We start from the raw sequence: 23587 nt of genomic DNA, 5'->3' as shown, positions 1-23587 counted from the left end.
TTGTTTCCTGAGCTACTGGGGTTCCAGTTAGGGTTCTTTACTGAAACTGCTTCCCTCCCAATTGGGAATGGTGTTTCTGCTATTTTTTTCACTTTCCCTACCTGCTTTCTTCCCTTTTGATGTATTATAGGAGATATACTGCTCATCTCTGAAATTATCTGTTGCTTACAGAGCTACCTGCTTTTCAACTGCAGTGAGGGTCTGGTTTAGGAGGAGAGTAACATCCCTGCATGTGAGGTGACATACCTGAGTTAAATTTTGGAAAGCTTCTATGTACCAATCAGGGTCGTTAGAAAACTGGCCTAAGTCATCTTTTATTTGCCTAAGGTTTTGTCATGAGAAGGGAACTTGAAGGGGACCCAAATAAGGGGGATCCTCAGATGGTTCCCTGGAAGTTGCTTCTTTAACTTTTGGGGAACTGTTTTCCCTGGGACTGCCCTATATGATAGCTTAAAGAGCTGTGTTCATCTTACAATGCTTGGCAAAGGTTTAGTAAAAATGCCATGCCCTTGTATAAAAGAAAATGAGTTGCTTTTCTCTTTAAAGTCCTTAGGTTAAGGAAGTGTTCCAGTGCATAGAGTGCACTCCAGAGGGGTGCAAGCTGAAGAAAATCTGTTACCCATCTAGAAAAAGAAGTGAGAATAAAAGCATCCTCTTAGTCTCCTTCCTTTCCATATGACCTAGGGTGGAGGAAAAGACAGGCAGTGTTTGACTGTTTTCCCTCCCTGGTTCCTGGGTTCTGCCACCAAGTTAAATATGCCGCCCATGGTTGAAGACATGGTCCTCCAAGCCATGGAACCGGATGAGCTAAGTGATAGGACTAACCATGCTTTACTGCATAACCTTAGGTCATCCACCTTCTGTGATTTCCCTTTGACTTCCTAAATCTGTGTGATCTGCCCGGCTCCCCAAAAAACGTATCTCCAGAGAGACTGTGTCGTCTTTGAGCAAGCCTCCTTTAATGGAGGCAGTGTGCTAGATTGCCTGCTATTATGCCCCGTGCTAAAGCATTTACTCCTAGAAAAATGGTTCTGGTTAACTTCCGTACTTAAAATCCCCTTACTAATTAAGTACTGTCTTGGAGACAGAGTAGGTGCCTTAAAAAAACATAGGAACCGAATGGCCTTTTTCCCTGCTGATGGGACAGTATTGAGACTAAAATTTGGCTATGGAAGACATCTTACTCCCATCTGTTGAAAACGGAGCTCTTCTGTTTACAGTAGTAGCCTAGAGCCTGATTTTTAGTGGTGTGAAAGGAGATTACAGTGTACAGCAAAGGACCAGCAATGTGTCTTATGAAGAGGATTTCTATTTCCACTAGGTGGCACTGTTGGCTTAGACATACCATGAGCTCTCCAGAGAATTACTAGCAAGTAATCTCACTGTTGGAGGTGGAAAAAGGGAACTCTGTTCCTAGAAGGTTGCAGTGACATTTTGCTGAGCTATATCCTGGGTCTACAGCATTTCCTGATCTTGCCTAACAGGATTACTTCCCTAGGTTGTAAAAATTCCCACACATTCAACACACAGAGAGTAAGAGACTGCAGACAGAGAAAGCAGGAAAGAAGGAAGGTTTTGCAACAGGATAGCCGGAAGACAGCCTTGAGATTAAAGGACAGATTTGAGGTTGAGATTCGCTCCATACTCACTGCTCAGTGAATGAATTCCTGGCGAAAGCACCAAAATGATACGGCGCCGATGACTGGAGGAACACCAGAGTCCTTGGTCTCACGCCAGTTTAGGTAAAATGACACAGACACATATGGAGTGGTTTTAAGGAGTGGAGAGTTGATTAGGCAAGAGGGAAGAAAGAAGAAAACAGCTTCCCCATACAGAGACAGAGGGAGGGGGGATTAGAACAAAGAGAAACTCGGTGTGTGGCGGAAAAGTGGTTGCTTATATTGGGATGCTGGAGGAGGCGGTGTCTGGTTTGCATAGAGCCCAGGGATTGGTTTGACCAGGTGTGTCATTTAGGTAGCCTGCAAAACACCTGGTCCTCCCACCTTAGTCCTTTAATATGAAAATGCGGGTTGCCATGATGTTCTGAACACATGGTGTTATCCAGAGGTGGCCATGACACTTGGCACACACCATGACAAGAAGAAGGCAGGAGTCGCCATATTGGGTGGACTATTTCTAATAGCCGGCATTTGCATATCAAAGCTTGCTGGACTGGCCCTTCAGATCGTTTTTCTGTTAGAAAAGAAATGGTTCGGGTTCCCAGATGGCTGAATAGGAACAGCTCTAGTCTACAGCTCCAATGTGAATGACACAGAAGACGGGTCATTTCTGCATTTCCAACTGAGGTACAGGGTTCATCTCACTGGGACTTGTTGGACAGTGGGTGAAGCCCACACAGTGTGAGCTGAAGCAGGGCGGGGCATCGCCTCACCCTGGAAGCACAAGGGGTTGGGGAATTCCGTTTCCTAGCTAAGGGAAGCCATAACAGACGGTACCTGGAAAATCGGGACACTCCCGCCCTAATACTGTGCTTTTCCAATGGTCTTAGCAAATGGCACACCAGGAGATTATATCCCACGCCTGGCTCAGCAGATCCCATGCCCGCAGAGCCTTGCTCACTGCTAGCACAGCAATCTGAGATCCAACTGCAAGGCAGCAGCGAGGCTGGGGGAGGGGCATCTGCCATTGCTGAGGCTTGACTAAGTAAACAAAGCAGCTCCGAAGCTCGAACTGGGTGGAGTCCACCGCAGCTCAACAAGGCCTGCCTGCCTCTGTAGATCCCACCTCTGGGGGCAGGGCATAGCTGAACAAAAGGCAGCAGAAACTTCTGCAGACTTAAACATCCCTATCTGACAGCTTTGAAGAGAGTAGTGGTTCTCCCAGCACGAAGTTTGAGATCTGAGAACGGACAGACTGCCTCCTCAAGTGAGTCCCTGACCCACGAGTAGCCTAACTGGGAGACACCTCCCAGTAGGGGCTGACTGACACCTCATACAGCCAGGTGCCCCTCTGAGATGAAGCTTCCAGAGGAAGGATCAGGCAGTAACATTTGCTGTTCTGCAGCATCCGCTGGTGATACGCAGACAAACAGGGTCTGGAGTGGACCTCCAGCAAACTCCAACAGACCTGCAGCTGAGGGTCCTGACTGTTAGGAGGAAAACTAACAAACAGAAAGGAATAGCATCAACATCAACAGAAAAGATATCCACACCAAAACCCCATCTGTAGGTCACCATCATCAAAGACCAAAGGTAGATAAAACCACAAAGGTGGGGAGAAACCAGAGCAGAAAAGCTGAAAATTCTAAAAACCAGAATGCCTCATCTACACCAAAGGATCGCAGCTCCTCGCCAGCAACGGAACAAAGCTGGATGGTGAATGACTTTGATGAGTTGACAGAAGTAGGCTTCAGAAAATCGGTAATGACAAACTTCTCCGAGCTAAAGGAGGATGTTTGAACCCATCGCAAAGAAGCTAAAAACCCTGAGAAAAGATTAGACAAATGGCTAACTATAATAAACAGTGTAGAGGAGACCTTAAATGACCTGATGGAGCTGAAAACCCTGGCACGAGAACTACATGACACATGCACAAGCTTCAGTAGCCGATTCGATCAAGTGGAAGAAGGGTATCAGTGATTGAAGATGAAATGAATGAAATGAAGCAAGGAGAGAAGTTTAGAGAAAAAAGAGTAAAAAGAAATGAACAAAGCCTCCGAGAAATATGGGACTATGTGAAAAGACCAAATCAACATCTGATTGGTGTACCTGAAAGTGACGGGGAGAATGGAACCAAGTTGGAAAACACTCTGCAGGATATTATCCAGGAGAACTTCCCCAACCTAGCAAGGCAGGCCAACATTCAAATTCAGGAAATGTAGGGAATGCCACAAAGATACGCCTCGTGAAGAGCAACCCCAAGACACATAATTGTCAGATTCACCAAGGTTGAAATGAAGAAAAAAATGTTAAGGGCAGCCAGAGAGAAAGGTCGGGTTACCTAGAAAGGGAAGCCCATCAGACTAACAGCGGATCTCTCTGCAGAAACTCTACAAGCCAGAAGAGAGTGGGGGCCAATATTCAACATTCTTAAAGAAAAGAATTTTCAACCCAGAGTTTCATATCCAGCCAAACTAAGCTTCATAAGTGAAGGAGAAATAAAATCCTTTACAGACAAGCAAATGCTGAGAGATTTTTGTCACCAGTAGACCTGCCTTACAAGAGCTCCTGAAGGAAGCACTAAACATGGAAAGGAACAATTGGTACTAGCCACTGCAAAAACATGCCAAATTGTAAAGACCATCGATGCTAGGAAGAAACTGTATCAACTAATGAGCAAAATAACCAGCTAATATCATAATGACAGGATCATATTCGCATGTAAGAATATTAACCTTAAATGTAAATGGGCTAAATGCTCCAATTAAAAGACACAGACTGGCAAATCGGATAAAGAGTCAAGACCCATCAGTGTGCAGTATTCAGGAAACCCATCTCACATGCAGAGACACACATAGGCTCAAAATAAAGGGATGGAGGAAGATCTACCAAGCAAATGGAAAACAAAAAAAAGCAGGGGTTGCAATCCTAGTCTCTGATAAAACAGACTTTAAACCAACAAAGATCAAAAGAGACAAAGATGGCCATTACATAATGGTAAAGGGATCAATTCAACAAGAAGTGCTAACTATCCTAAATATATATGCACCCAATACAGGAGCACCCAGATTCATAAAGCAAGTCCTTAGAGACCTACAAAGAGATTTAGACTCCCACACAATAATAATGGGAGACTTTAACACCCTACTGTCAACATTAGACAGATCAACGAGGCAGAAAGTTAATAAAAATATCCAGGACTTGAACTCAGCTCTACACCAAGCAGACCTAATAGACATCTACAGAACTCTCCATCCCAAATCAACAGAATATACATTCTTCTCAGCACCACATCACACTCATTCCAAAACTGACCACATGATTGGAAGTAAAGCACTCCTCAGCAAATGTAAAAGAACAGAAATTATAACAAACTGTCTCTCAGACCACAGTGCAATCAAATTAGAACTCAGGATTAAGAAACTCACTCAAAACCGCTCAACTACATGGAAACTGAACAACCTGCTCCTGAATGACTACTGCGTAGATAAGGAAATGAAGGCAGAAATAAAGATGTTCTTTGAAACCAACGAGAACAAAGCCACAACATACCAGAATCTCTGGGACACATTTAAAGCAGTGTGTAGAAGTAAATTTATAGCACTAAATGCCCACAAGAGAAAGCAGGAAAGATCTAAAATTGACACCCTAACATCACAATTAAGAGAACTGGAGAAGCAAGAGCAAACACATTGAAAATCTAGCAGAAGGCAAGAAATAACTAAGATCATAGCAGAACTGAAGGAGATAGAGACACAAAAAACCCTTCAAGAAATCAATGAATCCAGGAGCTGGTTTTTTGAAAGGATCAAAAAAATTGATAGACCACTAGCAAGACTAATAAAGAAGAAAAGAGAAAAGAATCAAATAGATGCAATAAAAAATGATAAAGGGGATATCACCACCAATCCCACAGAAATACAAACTACCATCAGAGAATATTATAAACACCTCTACACAAATAAACTAGAAAATCAGGAAGAAATGGATAAATTCCTGGACACATACACCCTCCCAAAACTAAACCAGGAAGAAGTTGAATCCCTGAATAGACCAATAACAGGTTCTGAAATTGAGGCAATAATTAATAGCTTACCAACCAAAAAAAGTCCAGGACCAGACGGATTCACAACCGAATTCTACCAGAGGTACAAAGAGGAGCTGGTACCATTCCTTCTGAAACTATTCCAATCAATAGAAAAAGAGGGAATCCTCCCTAACTCATTTTATGAGGCCAGCAGCATCCTGATACCAAAGTCTGGCAGACACACAACAAAAAAAGAGAATTTTAGGCCAATATCCCTGATGAAAATCGATCAAAAATCCTCAATAAAATACTGGCAAACCAAATCCAGCAGCACATCAAAAAGCTTATCCACCATGATCAAGTTGGCTTCATTCCTGGGATGCAAGGTTGGCTCAACATATGCAAATCAATAAACGTAATCCATTGTATAAACAGAACCAAAGACAAAAACCACATGATTATCTCAATAGATGCAGAAAAGGCCTTTGACAAAATTCCACAGCGCTTCATGCTAAAAACTCTCAATAAACTAGGTATTGGTGGGACATAACTCAAAATAATAAGAGCTATTTATGAGAAACCCACAGCCAATATCATACTGAATAGGCAAAAACTGGAAGCATTCCCTTTGAAAACTGGCACAAGACAGGGATGCCCTCTCTCACCACTCCTATTCAGCATAGTTTTGGAAGTTCTGGCCAGGGCAATCAGGCAGGAGAAAGAAATACAGGGTATTCAATCAGGAAAAGAGGAAGTCAAATTTTCTATGTTTGCAGATGACATGATTGTCTATTTAGAAGACCCCATCATCTCAGCCCAAAATCTCCTTACGCTGGTAAGCAACTTCAGCAAAGTCTCAGGATACAAAATCAATGTGCAAAAATCACAAGCATTCTTATACACCAATAACAGACAAACAGAGAGCCAAATCATGAGTGAACTCCCATTCACAATTGCTTCAAAGAGAATAAAATACCTAGGAATCCAACTTACAAGGGACGTGAAGGACCTCTTCAAGGAGAACTACAAACCACTGCTCAATGAAATAAAAGAGGACACAAACAAATGGAAGAACATTCCATGCTCATGGATAGGAAGAATCAATATTGTGAAAATGGCCATACTGCCCAAGGTAATTTATAGATTCAATACCATCCCCATCAAGCTACCAATGACTTTCATCACAGAATTGGAAAAAACTACTTTAAAGTTCATACGGAACCAAAAAACAGCCCACATTGCCAAGTCAATCCTAAGCCAAAAGAACAAAGCTGGAGGCATTACGCTACCTGACTTCAAACTATACTACAAGGCTACAGTAACCAAAACAGCATGGTACTGGTACCAAAACAGAGATGTAGACCAATGGAACAGAACAGAGCCTTCAGAAATAATACCACACATCTACAACCATCTGATCTTTGACAAACCTGACAAAAACAAGAAATGGGGAAAGGATTCCCTATTTAATAAATGGGGCTGGGAAAACTGGCTAGCCATATGTAGAAAGCTGAAACTGGATGCCTTCCTTACACCTTATACAAAAATTAATTCAAGACGGATTAAAGACTTAAATGTGAGAACTAAAACCATAAAAACCCTAGAAGAAAACCTAGGCAGTACAATTCAGGGACATAGGCATGGGCAAGGACTTCATGACTAAAACACCAAAAGCAATAGCAGCAAAAGCCAAAATAGACAAATGGGATCTAATTAAACTAAAGAGCTTCTGCACAGCAAAAGAAACTACCATCAGAGTGAACAGGCAGCCTACAAAATGGGAGAAAATTTTTACAATCTTCCCATCTGACAAAGGGCTAATATCCAGAATCTACAAAGAACTTAAAGAAATTTGCAAGAAAAAATCAACCCCATCAAAAAGTGGGTGAAGGATATGAACAGACCGTTCTCACAAGAAGACATTTATGCAGCCAACAGACATATGAAAAAATGCTTGTCATCACTGGCCATCAGAGAAATGCAAATCAAAACCACAATGAGATACCATCTCATACCAGTTAGAATGGCAATCATTAAAAAGTCAGGAAACAACAGGTGCTGGAGAGGATGTGGAGAAATAGGAATGCTTTTACACTGTGGGTGGAAGTGTAAACTAGTTCAACCATTGTGGAAGTCAGTGTGGTGATTCCTCAAGGATCTAGAACTAGAAATACCATTTCACCCAGCAATCCCATTACTTGGTATATACCCAAAGGATTATAAATCATGCTACTATAAAGACACATGCACACGTATGTTTATTGTGGCACTATTCACAATAGCAAAGACTTGGAACCAACCCAAATGTCCATCAATGATAGACTGGATTAAGAAAATGTGGCACATATACACCATGGAATACTATGCAGCCATAAAAAAGGATGAGTTCATGTCCTTTGTAGGGACATGGATGAAGCTGGAAACCATCATTCTGAGCAAACTGTCACAAGGACAGAAAACCAAACACTGCGTGTTCTCACTCATAGGTGGGAATTGAACAATGAGCAAATTTGGACACAGGGTGGGGAACATCACACACTGGGGCCTGTCGGGTGGTGGGAGCAGGGAGGGATAGCATTAGGAGAAATACCTAATGTAAATGACAAGTTAATGGTTGCAGCACACCAACATGGCACATGTATACATATGTAACCAACTTGTACGTTGTGCACATGTAACCTAGAACTTAAAGTATAAAAAAAGAAATGGTCCAGGGGTTGCTTTTATTAAAAGAAAAAGCCTTACCAAGAACTCCTCTCTATCTGCCTAGAAATTATTTTTTAATAACTCCTGTATTATTACCAGGGAAGGCTCCAGAGAGTGATGTGTTGTTGAGGAAGAGCTGAAGGAAAGGGGAATGATGGGAGTGGCTGCTTGATTCAGAGTGGTCAAGCATAGAGCTATGCTGCCATAGTCACTGAGCCGAGCAAAGTTACAAATCCTTTCTGGGCCTTAGTTTCCCTTTGGGTAAATATGTGAAGTGATATGTTAATTTCAGATGTAAAATCTTCTAGTTTTATGATGTAGGTTTGAGAATAAATGTACTCATGTGCTGGGTCTGGACCACAGACCCTGGCTGAGCGACAGATGAAAAAATGTATGCAGACACAGGTTTTTTGCCTGGCTGTGCAGCTAGGGGACCAGGCCACTCACAGACACCAAGGAGGGTGCTATAAAGAGTCAGCAGCCACAGCCCAGACAAGCTGGTGCTACAGGCATTTATTTAGTACAGATTTAATGACAAAGGCTTTGAGTCAACACATCTGGTGGGTAATTAACATGGTCGCCCCCCTGGAGAGAGCAGTACTGTGCACAGATGATTAAAGGCCAGGTTCCGAGGCCTAAGTAAACTAACTTAACTAGATCAATTCCTTTATACTTGCTTGTTATCTGCCTTTTGCTCACCGGCTCCCGATAAAAGAATTTGGCTGCCTTCAGCCAAATTATCTTTCAAGGCTTTTGCAAAACCTCCCAGTCTTCCAAGAAGGTTTGTGTCATTCTCTATAACTTCTATAATTTTTCCCACCACCCTGACCAAACTCCTACATTCATGAATGGTAATAGAGGGTGATGGTTGAGGGTTTTGGAGCCAGAATGCCTGGGTTCAAATCCAGTTCACCATTTACTGCCTGAGTGACCTTGGGTGATTCACTGACCCCCGTGGTCTGAGATTTCTTGACAATGAGAACAGTGACTGGCAGAGAGCAAATGTCAGTACACATGAGCTACTGCCCTTGATGTATCCTGTAGACTATAGGAGGATTTTGGAGCTAAGCCAGTATTTTGGCAATATGAAAACTACTTGCTTTCTGTGTTGATAGTAAAAAAAAAAAAAATGTTTTGGAATTGGAAAGGGACAACCTTATCCTTTTTGCCCTTCCTTAGACTCAACTGCAGCCCTAGAGGTTTTCTGGGAGGAAAAAAACAAACCAAATGTTTTAGGGTGACAGGGTTAGAGTGTTGAATCCCTCTGTGAGCTCTTTTATTTCTCTGTGCTAAATTTTGTTATGGAGTGGCAGTAAGGTTCTCCTCAGGTTTGCTTTGTAGCTTGTCATGAAATTCCTGGATATTTAAGGAAACAATTGGAAATTTTATAATTGTGCAATCTAATGAGAGACCCCTACTATTGCATACGTATTTTGTGCTTTACAGGTTGGCTTAATAATTCCATCCAGTACTTTGCTATGTGTAGAGGGTGCCACTGTGCTCCACATAGAACCTTTAGGTCCATGCATGCCCTCATGTGGGACAAAAGGTTTCCTCTACAAAAATAATGCTGAGTAAAAGAAATAAGGGAAGAAGGACAGGTACAGGAAAAATCCCTAGCCGGATGGGGATCCACCAAAGGCCTGGAACCTGAGCAAGTGCCCATTTTTATGGTTATTTCTTATGCGCTAAACAAGGGTAGATTATTCATGCCTCCCATTTTAGATTATACAGGGTAACTTCCTGACGTTGCCATGGCATTTGTAAACTGTCATGGTGCTGGTGGGAGTGTAGCAGTGAGGACCACCAGAGGTCATTCTCGTTGCCATCTTGGTTTTGGTGGGTTTTCTCCGGCTTCTTTATTGCAACCTGTTTTATCAGCAAGGTCTCTATGACCTGTATTTTGTGCTGACCTCCTATCTCATCCTGTGACTTAGAATGCCTTAACCATCTGGGAGTGCAGCCCAGTAGGTCTCAGCCTCATTTTACCCAGCCCTTATTCAAGACAGATGCTCTGGTTCACATACCTCTGACAAACTGACTTGCAAAATTCCTGTAAATTTATCAGTTGGTTTGTGAGACCCAGCAAGAGCTGGTTTCAGCATACCAGTGAAGGGCATTGCCAAAGAGAATAGCAGGTTAAAAAAATGAAAAATGTTAGGCAAGTTAGGCTTGACTGCAAGGGGTAGGGTGGTAATTACGAAATGAGGTTGGAATGTAGAGTGGGACCAGACTGGAATGCCAACTTTAGATTTTTTTTTTTTTCCTGTAAGAAACAGGAAGTCAGCAGAAGTTTTTAAGCAGGCAGGTAATGTGATCAGCCTTTCAGGGTAGAAACTCTGACTGCAGTATGCAGCAAGTTATAGAGAAAGACTGTTATCTAGAATTCAAGTTAGCAGGCAAGTGCAAAAAACAATGAGCATCTTAGCCAGGGCAGCAATGAGAGCGGGGGTGGAGCTAGAGGTAAAACTAGGTCAGAAAACGTTGGCAGATGGAGTTAATAGGGCTTGATGTGGTGATTGGAAATCATGTGAGTTAAGAAGCTGAGGACAATATTAAGGTTTCTAGCTTAGAAGTTAGACTTATGGTCAGATAATTGAGAATTTATGTCATTAATTGCTCTGGGGGTGGAGAAAGGAGAGTAGGCCATATTAGTTTTGAGGAGGTTGTAGGCTAGATCCTGGAGATGGTTGGAAATACAGATGGAAGCTTGAGAAAGATAGATCAGGGACTAGAAATCAGTATATGAATACAGGTCATAGCCTTTGAATTTAGTAGGCTACTGGTAGATACTTCCTATTTGCCATGATAGTACATTGGCTTGCTCAAAGAAAGAAGGAATTGTGAAGTTGAATGAAATAAAAAATGGAATTTTTGAGAACATCATCATTTAAAGGGCCAGTGGCCAGGAGAGGAAGAACCAACCAATAAAAGACCAAAAAAAAAAAAAAAAAAGAATGGGGGGAGTGGGGGATGAATTGTTAATGTGACAAGAAAAACAAGAAACTGGAGAAGTTAAGAGGGAAGAAAGTTTCAAGAAAGCACAAGTTGTCAAATGTCTGCAGTGAGACCAGGTAGGTCATTAGCATCAGCATTGGCATTGGGGTCAGGGGGTCATTGGTGAGTCTAATAAGGATAGTTCATCAGACAGAGGGGGCTGAAGCCAGATTGCAATGGATTATCTTCAAAGAAGGTAGTCTTCAGAAAGTCACTGTCTTTTTTTTTTTTTTTTTTGCTGGAGTTTCACTGTGTTGCCAGGCTGGAGTGCAGTGGTGCAATCTCGGCTCACTGCAATCTCTGCCTCCCGGGTTCAAGCAATTCTCCTGCCTCAGCCTCCCGAGTAGCTGGGATTACAGGCGCGCATCACCACGCCAGGCTTATTTTTGTATTTTTTAGTACAGACAGGGTTTCACCATATTGGCCAGGATGATCTTGATCTCCTGACCTCATGATGCACCCACCTCGGCCTCCCAGTGCTGGGATTACAGGCCTGAGCCACTGCGCCCGGTCAAAAAGTCACTATCTTCTTTAGGACAAAGACAGAACTGACATTGACAGAAATCAAATTCTATTTAGAGATATATCTTCTCACTTTGCCTTCTTGCCCCCTATAAATTACCTGTTATGAATTCTCCCTTCCATCTGCTTTCCAGATCCTATGTCCTTCTTCCTCTAGGATCTCAATTCACTCAATTCTTTTTACCTCTGTAACTTTGTCTTTCTCTCTTGACAAGCTGTTTCCCAAGAAGCATGCTCAAGTCTCTCCCAACTGTTCTAGTGCCTTCCTTATCTCTACAAACAGTGGACGTAATCTGTCTGCATTTACTCTCTCTGTTTCTTCAACTCCTGCTCACTTTGCAACCCATTACAATATGATTTTCAGCCCCATATCTTGGATGAAACTGTCCTTAATAGGTTCACCAGTGAACCCATAGCCAACACCAATGACCTACTTAGCCTTTCTGCAGGCATTTGACAACCTGCTTTCTTGAAATCTCTTCTCCCTTAATATTTCCAGTTTCTTGTTTCTGTTGCCACACTAACGATTTGTCCCTTTTCTCTCTTTTTCTCACTCCCTCTCTTGTTCTTTTTTGTCTTTTATTGATTGGTTCTTCCTGTCCTGCTCACCAGCTCTTTAAGTGATAGTGTTTCTGAAGCTTCCATTTTTTTATTTTATTCAACTTTACCTCAGCAAAGTAACTTTCCCTCTCTGGTGGAATTTACCATGTGGCCTAAATCCTCCCAGAAATGGTGCTCAGCCCTGTGCTTTGATCAGAGTTGGGTTGGAGTAGAGATCCAGGCCTCAGCAAGTGAAGGTATGTTTTTGACCTTGTATTCTAGTTGAGAATAGGAAAGGGGACTTTGATGCCTTGCAGGTTCTCTTTCTGTCCTTACTAGGTCAGGGCGGTGGGCAGAGGACTAAAGTGTGAACACTGCCCTGTGACCAGAAACATCTGTTTGCTTTTCTCCAACCTTCTCTCCTTCTCCAGCCTTCTGGTCATGTATCAGAGGGGAAGCAGGAGACTGGGGAAGAACCAGTAGCATACTGATACTCCATACACATAAATAACTTAGCATCTGGTCAAGTTTCAACATGAACCAACTACCTGGGTACAGAGCCAGTGCGCCATCGGATTTTACTGTCCAGTTCCACTGAGGCGTAATGAGTACCCTTATTCCCCTTCCATCTCCTTAGGCAGAATTCTTCCCCTAGATCCTGGAATGGTTATGGAGGCAAGTTTTAAGACCTCTAGAACTGTTCTAGATTACTTCAGCTAGCCAAGACAGGGTAATTTGCAGCCCATAGGGCCCTTAACGCAATTCTGTGTGTTCCTGGATTTCCCAGCTACTTCTTTTTTTTTTTTTTTTTTTTTGAGACGGAGTCTCACTCTGTCGCCCAGGCTGGAGTGCAGTGGTGCAATCTCGGCTCACTGCAAGCTCCGCCTCCCAGGTTCACGCCATTCTCCTGCCTCAGCCTCTCCGAGTAGCTGGGACTACAGGCGCCCGCTACCACGCCCGGCTAATTTTTTGTATTTTTAGTAGAGATGGGGTTTCACCGTGGTCTCGATCTCCTGACCTCGTGATCCGCCCGCCTCGGCCTCCCAAAGTGCTGGGATTACAAGCGTGAGACACTGCGCCCGGCCTTCCCAGCTACTTCTAAAGAGGTTTCAGGAAACTGTTACTTTCAGGTTGCTTGAGTGAATCTGAATCTTTACTTCATTAAAACTCAATTCACCTCAGCTGGTACTGTGTCCGGGCAGTCTCTTTGGACAGCCTCTGTCTTTTCTGTCCTAGGTTTGGTTCCATACCTCTACTTTAAGGTCCATCTCTTAATTGAACATTAAACATTAATATTTTAATTAAGTTCTCATATTTTCATGCAGATAAATAAATGTTCCATGAGATTATAGATTTTTTTTATAATAGGCACAATTAGAGCGAAATATAAAGAGAATTAAAAAGCTGATGGACTGAATGAAGTGACTGTAGTGGAAACATTGGAGAGTCACTGACATAGAATACAAACCTTTGAATGTGAAGAACGCATCAGGTAGTGAGTTAGAATCGATGCTGTAAGTATTGATGTCGCTGGTTCATGTTGAAACTTGATCAGATGCGAAGTCATTGATGTGTATGGGATATCATTGTGCTGCTGGTTCTTCCCCAGTTGCCTCCTTCCCCTTCAATATGACCATACAAATAAGCTTTTTAAAGATCACTGTTGTACATCTTTTTTAACCTGCAACAACTTCAGGACTTGCTAATCCATGTGGTACTAATAACAAATGTGCATAATAGGAAAAATGATAGTCTCAGCTTCCCTAGAAACATTGGAATATCTGTCACTGGGCTCACTTTTTTACGCAATGATCTTCTGGAGCAGAGGTGTAATATCAGTGATAATTGACTCATAAAGGGCTTCTTATGTGACAGGCACTGTTCTAGGTGCCTTCGTTTCCAGTCTTCACAACAATCTTTTGAGGTCGTGTGTATAATTACTTCCATTTTATGGATGGGAGACTGAGGTACAGAGAAGTTTGGTCGTTTGCCCAGGGGCCCAGTGCTGGTAAGTGAGGGAGCTGGGATTTTAGCCCAGGTGCTCTGGCTCTGGAGTCTATGCTGCTGGCTTCTGTGCTGCGCATGCCTCCTTTAGATTGAGCCTGTTACTGCCATGCTCGTCTTGCCTCCATTTTGCTTGTATACCTTACCTACCCATAGGCGTTTGAGTTAAAACACTTTCCCGGCTGGGCACAGTGGCTCATGCCTGTAATCCCAGCACTTTGGGAAGCCAAGGCGGGAGGATCATGAGGTCAGGAGATCAAGACCATCCTAGCCAGCACAGTGAAACCTTGTCTCTACTAAAAATACAAAAATTAGCTGGGCATGGTGGCCTGTGCCTGTAATCCCACCTACTCGGGAGACTGAGGCAGGAGAATCGCTTGAACCAGGGAGTCGGAGGTTGCAGTGAGCCAAGATCGCTCCATTGCACTCCAGCCTGGTGACAGACGGAGACTCCGTCTCAAAAAAAAAAAAAAACAAAAAACAAAAAATCCCAAAAAAACAAAAACAGAACAACAACAACAACAAAAACCACTTTCCAATACTTGCACCTTAGTTCCAGCCCTTTTCCTTGTTAGCCATACCTATGATGGGACATCGTCTAAGATGTAATTGAGGGCTGGACACCTTACTGGATTTCATCCTCAGGCAGAGGTAATTCCTTTCTTCTCTGAGCTTGTGCAACCCTTTATCTAGGCCTTTCTTACCACTTACTGCTTAGCTAACTAACATCAGCTATTCATTTGCAAGCCTTGTTTCTCCTCTATTACTCTAAGTTTCAGATGATTCTCTTTCTCCCCTACAAAGTTCTCTGCCCATAGGGTATACTTCATAATTTATATGTTGAGTTAATCAACAGAGACCAACCCCATATATAAACATAATTAATTTATATATTCATAAGCAGAGCACAATTTCTGCTTGGTTTCCTTTGATTCTTGTTTGTCCTTTGATCTTCAGCCATCAGACCTGGGTAGGCAGCCAGTGCCCCACCGGATTTCTTTGTCTCGTTCCACTGAGGCATAATGAGTACCCTTTATCCCCTTCCATCTCATTAGGCAGAATTCTTCCCCTAGATCCTGGAATGGTTGTGAAGGCAAGTTTTAAGACCTCTGGCACTGCCCTAGCTTACTTTAGTGAAGATGGAGTAATTTACAGCCCATTCGGTCCTTAAAACTTGGCTTGCTTCTGTGTTCTCCTGGAGTTTCCCAGCTACTTCTAAAGAGGTTTCAGGAGGCTGGGTTCAGTAGCTAACACCTGTAATCCCAACACTTTGGGAGGCCAAGACGGGTGGATCACTTCAGGTCAGGAGTTCAAGACCAGCCTGGGCAACATAGTGAAACCCTGTATCTACTAAAAAAAAAAAAAAAGAAAAAAAAAACAAAAATTAGCCAGGTGTGGTGGTGGGTGTCTGTAATCCCAGCTATTTGGTAGGCTAAGGCAGGAGAATCGCTTCAACCAGGGAGGCAAAGGTTGTAGTGAGCCAAGATCATGCCACTGCTTTCCAGCATGGGCAACAGAGTGAGACTCTGTCTGAAAAAAAGAAATAGAGGTTTCAGGAAACTTTATTACTTCCAGAATGTTACTTGTGTGACTCTGAATCTGATTTCATAAGCTCAAGGGAATATAACTTGATCTATATTTTAAGCCTTCATCCTTTAGGTAGGAAACTTATTCCCAGTGAGTTTAGGAATTCTCACTCATCACTATTTGCTTTCAGGTTTTGGAGGATCTCATGCAGTGCTGAGGCACTGTGGTTTGGGGAAGCCATCTGGGTATCACTCATCCTCAGCCCACATCACTGTTCCACCTGATCCTTGGTGTTTGACCTTACAGTTTGTCCTGAGATATCCTTTGTTCTTATCTGTAAGATAGTAGATCTTTCAAATCCATTAGCACTCATTTCTATTCCTGTTGAACTCTTGGATACATATAATGGGCTGTGGAGAAAAGATAGATTGTCTTAGGTCCATCTGCAAGACATTCATGCAGACGCTGTTACATTTATGCTTTCACTGGGTACACAGAATCATTCTGTTTTTCCCTCACCAGCTGGAGCCTGGGGCTCTAAGGCCATTTGAGGCATTATCTTTGTAGACATACCTTGCGTCTACTCTTCCCCAAGATCTTGCCTCTTTCCAGGGTTCTGTCTGGGCATGAGGCACAGGTCAGCTGCTTCAGATTCCACAGACCTATCTGGGAGTTTTTGCACCCCAGGGTTCTTTTTTCATTGGCTCCCAGATATTTACCCATACAGTCCTCATTTCCTCTGCAATATTTACTCTTCCCCTATTCTACCATCGAGCCTGGGAAATCACTTTCTATTCTAGGAGACTTCTTATTCATCATGTAATCTTCTAAATCAATGCCTATTTTTTAAAAGATTCTCGGCCGGGCATGGTGGCTCGCGCCTGTAATCCCAGCATTTTGGGAGGCCGAGGTGGGTGGATCACTTGAGGCCAGGAGTTCGAAACCAGCCTGGCCAACATGGCAAAATCCTGTCCCTACTAAAAATACAAAATATAGCCGGGAGTGGTGGTGCATGCCTCTAATCCCAGCTACTTGGGAGGCTAAGGCACAAGAACAGCTTGAATCTGGGAGGCGGAGGTTGCAGTGAGCCGAGATCACGCCACTGCATTCCAGCCTGGGTAACAGAGCGAGACTCTATCTCAAAAAAAAAAAAAAAAAAAAAGATTCTCCAAAAGATACAGGTTTTTAAAAATCTAAAGGAAGGAAGGAACTCCTGTTTCTTTGCTTTTTTTTCTCATAGCCCTTCAAAGAAGTAACAACTATAGAAAGGTGTGGCTGAGTTTATTTTCTGGGCAGTACGGTAGGAGGGGAGTAATGAGAAGAGCTAAGGGAAAGATATTTGAGGAAAAAAAAATGTTAGATGATACTCACAAGTTTATCATTCCACACGATATCACATAGACATGCAAATGTTATCCCATACTGGATAGGGCTCAGAGCAGCTTCCATGGCCCACATTGATCTATACCAACATTTCTAGGGCAGTTCTGTAAGTCCTGCAGCCCCCTCAAGGTTTTAGAAATCCAGCTTCTGTACTGGCTCCTTAATCTCTAAGCTTATTTTCTCTTCTCTCTGTAAGCAAGATAATAGTACCCACCTCACAGAATAGTAGCCAGAATTCAGCAACCTACCCTAGCACTCACTGTAGGCACTCAGGCAGTGATAGCTATTATTTATAATAGGAACAAGAAAAGTAATTAACAACAGGTTACTGTTCATATCCATTTTCAAGTTTTCAGACAGTCTCCATATTGGCTGTAGTATAACTCTAATTTATCAATACAATTGTAAACATTAGCACAGTTTTTCTTGTAGCAATTTTCTAAATTCTTTTTCTACTCATCCACCTACCCTTTCATATTCCTGTCTTTTACCCTGCATAAACAAATTGTCCCTTTTTTTTTTTTTTTTTTTTTTTTTTTTTTGAGGCAGTCTCGCTCTGTCATCCAGGCTGGAGTGCAGTGGCACAATCTCGGCTCACGGCAACATCTGCCTCCCGGGTTCAAGCGATTCTCCTACCTCAGCCTCCTGAGTAGCTGGGATTACAGGCATGTGCCACCATGCTCGGCTAATTTTTTTTTTTTTTTTTTTTTTGAGACGGAGTCTCGCTCTGTCACCCAGGCTGGAGTGCAGTGGCGCAATCTCGGCTCACTGCAAACTCCGCCTCCCGAGTTCATGCCATTCTCCTGCCTCAGCCTCCCAAGTAGCTGGGACTACAGGTGCCCGCCACCATGCCCGGCTAGTTTTTCTATGTATTTTTAGTAGAGATGGGGTTTCACTGTGTTAGCCAGGATGGTCTCGATCTCCTGACCTTGTGATCCGCCCGCCTCGGCCTCCCAAAGTGCTGGGATTACAGGCGTGAGCCACCGCACCTAGCCCTGGCTAATTTTTATATTTTTAGTAGAGATGGAGTCTCACCATGTTGGCCAGCCTGGTCTTGAGCTCCTGACCTCAGGTGATCTGCCTGCCTTGGCCTCCCAGAGTGCTGAGATTATAGGCATGAGCCACTGCACCCAGCCAAATTGTCCCTTTTCTAATCAGCACTTCTACCCCCACACCACCATGTTGCTATTGGAAACAATACAGATGGTTGTTCAGGTATTCTGTGAATGCAAGCGAAACATAAGCTAATGTGGAGAGATGTTTCTGGAAAGGTATGAACAAATTGAGTCAAACCCGCATGTACTCAGACCATGCATTACATAAAGGAAACTCGAGGTGGGTTCTCTTATAAAATGTACAGTCTTCTCATATCTGTCATATAAAGACAATTCACTTGTTTTACAGCTTCATATAGTTAAAGAAACTCATATAATTTGTCTCAAGTGTTTAAGAAAGTCTTCATTTAATTAAAAAGAAAAGTGCAGTCCATAATATAACAGAGCCAGGTCTGACATTTCTTTGTTCATATTTCATCGTTTCATGACGGTCAAACTACTTGTCCTGTGACAAGTGGAATGGAGCTTGCATGTTCCCTATTAATTGATAATGGCGTTAACAAGGGTTTATTATATCTACTCTAGAAACTTTGGAAATACAGTGATTCTTAGCTATTCTCTAGCAGATCTCAATATTCTCTAAATTAGACTAACATTTTACCACAAAACTCGAATGGTAATTGCCTTCTTCCAATTTACCAAAGAACTAAAGTTGATAGTTAGAATCCTCTGTGCAGGTACATGTGTGCATACATATGTGCATGTACACATGCATGAATTAGTAACAAAGACATGAACAGTTTTAACTTGTTCAGTAAATTGGGCAGTAGATGTCAGGGCACATGTAGAAGTTGAATTTTCTTAATATTCATTTGCTCTGCTGCTGCTTATACTTGCCAGCAAATAATATTAAAGGAATTCCTGAAATAGCTGTTCATTATTTGATTAATTGCCTCTTGTTCTTGTTTTTCATTAACACTTGCTAATGCTGTTATAATATAGTGCTTTCTAACTCTTTTCATGACACGACATATATATATATATATATATATATATATGTATATAAAATATACACACACAGTTATAATGTCTATATGGGACACTGGGGTAAAGGGCTCAGGAATTTGCCCAGAGGCTGAGGCGATGAGCACACACGGACCCTCTTCAAGGTGTACCATCATGCCCTGTGCACAGCCTGAGAAGCTGTAGGGTGCCACATTGCAGACATCATATAGTCCTGATTTCTGCTAGCAACACTGTTTCCTTGATCTTATGATCATTAATCACCAGTGTTCTGTTTCACAGTCTACAAAAGAGCACTGTTACTCTCCAGCTGTTACCCTTCCCGATGAACTTGCGAAAGTGTAGAGAAGGAAATAAACTCAGAAGTGTCTTTGCTTGGTGGGTAAATTAGGTCTCCTTGCTATGTTCCTTCTGCAACCAAATAACTTTCTGCGAACACTTAATGCAGAGCTTGATACCCTGAGGGTTCAGAAGGGAAGAGACCATCAGGCAGTATGGTCTTTGCCTCATTTCTAAAAAAGCTTCTGGTTATGTCTGAGCCGATCTGCTTCTAAATGCCAGGGCCTCCGTTGACCATGTTTCTTTTTTCTCACACACTCCTTTCAAAAGGACAAGACACACTTAAAGATACAATTAAATATATTGAAGTTACAAAGCAATTTAAAGAAATTAAATAATAAGACACACTCAAATATATGTTACAAAGGAATTTAAAGAAATTAAAGTAAATAGAAAATTTTCCTCTTTTATTTGCATTGAAATAAAGTATTATTTCTTTACTCCTAGTATGTTATTGGAACTGTGATATACTTTAGAAAAAAAAGGTACTGAATCCTGGAATTCAAACCTAATCTTAGATTTGAGTCCCAGAACTACCACTTATCCAATGAAGTGAATAAGCATAGTTATTTTCTAAGCCCTCTCAATAAAATGGGACTGATGATACCTGAGGAGATCTCATGTATGAAAATATTTTGTCAACTCCAAAAGCAAAAGGTAAATACAATTGGTTTTTCTATTAAAAGGGCTCAATGAGCCCTCCAGTCCAGTGGCAGTTGCTTGTAGGAATTCAGACACTCAGTTGGTGAGGGCAGCTCTGGTGATGCCAAGTTGACGTGCACCCTCCCTCTTTTATTTCCTCCCTCGCCCTGCAGAGTAACCTGATCCACTACCTGGGACTGAGCCATCACCTGCTGGCACTGAATTTTATCATTGTTTCTTTTGGCAAAAAAAGCGCATGGTCTTCTGCCCAAGTGAAGGTGACGGACACAGACTTTGATGGTGTGGAAGTCAGAGTGTTTGAAGGCCCTCCGAAGCCCGAAGAGCCACTGAAACGCAGCGTCGTTTATATCCACGGAGGAGGCTGGGCCTTGGCAAGTGCAAGTATGTCCCGGTCACCTTCAGATGGTTTGTTGTTGTGGTTGGCCTTGGGGGAGATGTGTAATTGAGTTTGGCTTTCTTAGTGGGAAAGAAGGGGACCATTTATCTTGGTTCCCCTGGATGGTCCCAGTTAACCCTGTTGTCCCAGCAAAATTATTACTAGTGCCCCCTTTTCACTCTCAAAAGGGTCCTGGTTTGGGTGATACATTAAATGGGTATCCTATGTAAAGGTTTTTTGCTTGTTTGTTTGTTAATTCAGGCTGCTGTAAAAATATTTCCTGTGATCTACATCACAGACTAACTTATTGTGCAGTGCTGATACAGCTTTCTGCACCAAAACAAGGTGAAGTTTCACCGGGCACGCATATGGGGAATCATCTGTGCCTCTTTTGCCAACTTGTGTTTTGAAGATATATTTCTATGAAATAGACCAGGTATTCCTTAATACACATGTTAACATTTTATCTGCTTATGAAAGCAAAGGTTAAAATATAAAATGTATGCAACCATTCAAAGGAAACAATCTTGCGAAGTTTAAGGATATTTTCTTTAGATTTGGATGATTTTCATGAGTAGAACACATTCAAAATGGCAGGCAGCCAAACGGAGCCGCCCGGAAGAGAGCCTGCCAAGGCGGAAGTCGGGGTCTTGTCTCTGCTAATAAATGATCATGGAGCTACTTCCTCATCTTCAGTCCAGAGCTTTTGGCATCCCCTTAGTTTAAAAGCAATGGCCACTTGTTTTGTTTATTTTATCATTATGTGATTTTTTTTTTTAAAGCAACAAAGGTCAGAAGGTTTGACTTTTTCTAGTAATCTTATTTAATTCCATATCCGTTGTTTATTCTTTTATTCAGTGATTTTTTTTCACATTTTCAATAGCTGATCATGAGTAGGTAGGTTTGCCCGAGACCAAGGGGTTTGCTGAGCTGCAGATCTTTCAGTGCAAAAGCTCAAACAGTTGTGGGCAAGTCTGGACCATTGGTCAGTCTAAGGTGTGCTCGGGTGTAGGGATACAAAAATGAATAAGAAGGAGTTTCTGCCTTAAAAGAGATTGAGTCTGTAGCATTGGACGCTTGCCAGGAAAAACATTGTACTGGAGGACAGGAGGTATGGGTGCCAGGAATGCGATGGATTACAAGAGTCAACCTGGCCTTTTCTGCATAATTTTGACTGATCACTTCTGCCTGAGGAAGAACTTGAGCAGATGGAGGTAACAGGTATCTATGTAATTCTTAAGCTTCTGATTCTAAGACTGTCTTGGAAACCCTATAAATAAGGAAATATTTGGCTCTCAGTTGGCACAATATAGATCTTAATTTACCGAGAGCAATTAAGGATTAAATTCTTACATATTAAATTGGTTCTGTTACTGCAGACCTTTGGATCCGCTAAGAAATGCTAAGACTTCCTAGAATTCTAGTTTTTTATGTGTTAATTTAAAGAGAATACCATATTCTTCAAATTGATCACTTTACTGAACTGCAGCAAATGAAGTGTTAAAAGAGCAAAAATTTTTTAATTAAGTTATTATTTTTAGACATAAGATCTCACTCTGTCACCCAGGCTAGAGTACAGTGGCACTATCACAGCTCGTTGTAACCTCAAACTCTTGGGCTCAAGTGATCCCCCTTCCTCGGCCTCCCAAGCAGCTGGGATTGCAGGCGTGCACCACTATCCCTGGCTAATTAAAAAAAAATTTTTTATAGAGGCAGCATCTGGCTGTGTTGTTCAGGCTGGTCTCAAACTTCTGACCTCAAGTGATCTCCTTCCTTAGCCTCCTGAAGTGCTGAGATTACAGGCATGAGCCACCACTCCCAGCCTAAAATTGCATGATTCTAAGGAAGAGACTGCTTATTTGCTGTGATTTTTTTTTCAGAAAGATATATACATTTGAAGAGCTATAAAATCAGGATTAATTTGGTGCATTTCATATAGTGCGTTACGAAATAAATATTTAGATAGTAATATATTCAAAACTAAACTATGCATTTCCTGTTACATAGTAGTTGCATGTTATTAGAAATCAGATTTAATTTTTCATGTGTACATGTAACTCTATTATTTGTTCACATTTGCTTTTTATTATTTGTTTTTAGTATTAGCTCCAAGCCTAAAAACAATTCACACTTAGCAGAATTTACGAGTGGGCAGTGTTAAATGACCTGTTTTGTAATGATTGTTCCCTTTGTGTCTTTTAGAAATCAGGTATTATGATGAGCTGTGTACAGCAATGGCTGAGGAATTGAATGCTGTCATTGTTTCCATTGAGTAAGTAATTAATGCTAGTCATAGAAAATTTTTCTTATAAAGAAATTCTAGATAACAGTCTAGTTACTTCGTTTTACAAGTGATAAAGTAAAAAATAAAGGTCTCGAGTTGGCAAAGAGATTTGCCCAAAGTCACACTCAGCATAATCAGAAAAATGATTTCTGATATAACAAAATTTATTGAACTAGCTTTATAACACTTCAAATTACCTTTTCACCGTTAGTTTTGAAAACTTCTAAAAAAAGGATTAACTAAAAACCTAGAGAAGTATGCAATCAGTTACCTGCAACATATTAAGTTTAATACTAACTTTTTAAATCTAAAAAGTATTAAGGATTTTAAGAGAATCTCTTCTACAGCCAAGAGTTGAAAAAGTTGCTCTCTTAGAGTCAGGTTCTATGACTTGTACCTTGGGAATAGAAATACATGTTCAACAAATTTTAATGGTGTAGTTAGTAGTAATAGTAGTAATATTAATATTTTGAGTTGTCTCTATCAGTTCTGTATAAGCCACTTTTCTGAGCAACTAAGAAG

At 41.7% G+C, this 23587-nt stretch overlaps 1 protein-coding gene across 2 annotated transcripts in view; it reads left to right on the top strand.

Moving 5' to 3' along the window:
* The window catches only part of NCEH1 (neutral cholesterol ester hydrolase 1), an 82907-nt gene that overhangs the window by 44992 nt on the left and 14328 nt on the right, over positions 1-23587 (top strand). Inside the window, exons 2-3 of one of the 2 annotated variants that reach the window (XM_063621709.1) lie at positions 20558-20810; positions 22984-23053. In XM_063621709.1, coding sequence (XP_063477779.1) covers positions 20558-20810; positions 22984-23053 — 323 coding nt within the window. The remainder of the gene's footprint in view (positions 1-20557; positions 20811-22983; positions 23054-23587) is intronic. The other variant, XM_063621710.1, reaches the window with a different exon arrangement.

The sequence above is a fragment of the Symphalangus syndactylus genome, chromosome 17 (genome assembly GCF_028878055.3).
Source record: "Symphalangus syndactylus isolate Jambi chromosome 17, NHGRI_mSymSyn1-v2.1_pri, whole genome shotgun sequence".
NCBI lineage: Eukaryota > Metazoa > Chordata > Mammalia > Primates > Hylobatidae > Symphalangus > Symphalangus syndactylus.
Note: the sequence above shows the minus strand (reverse complement) of the source record. Positions and strands in the feature narration are given on the sequence as shown.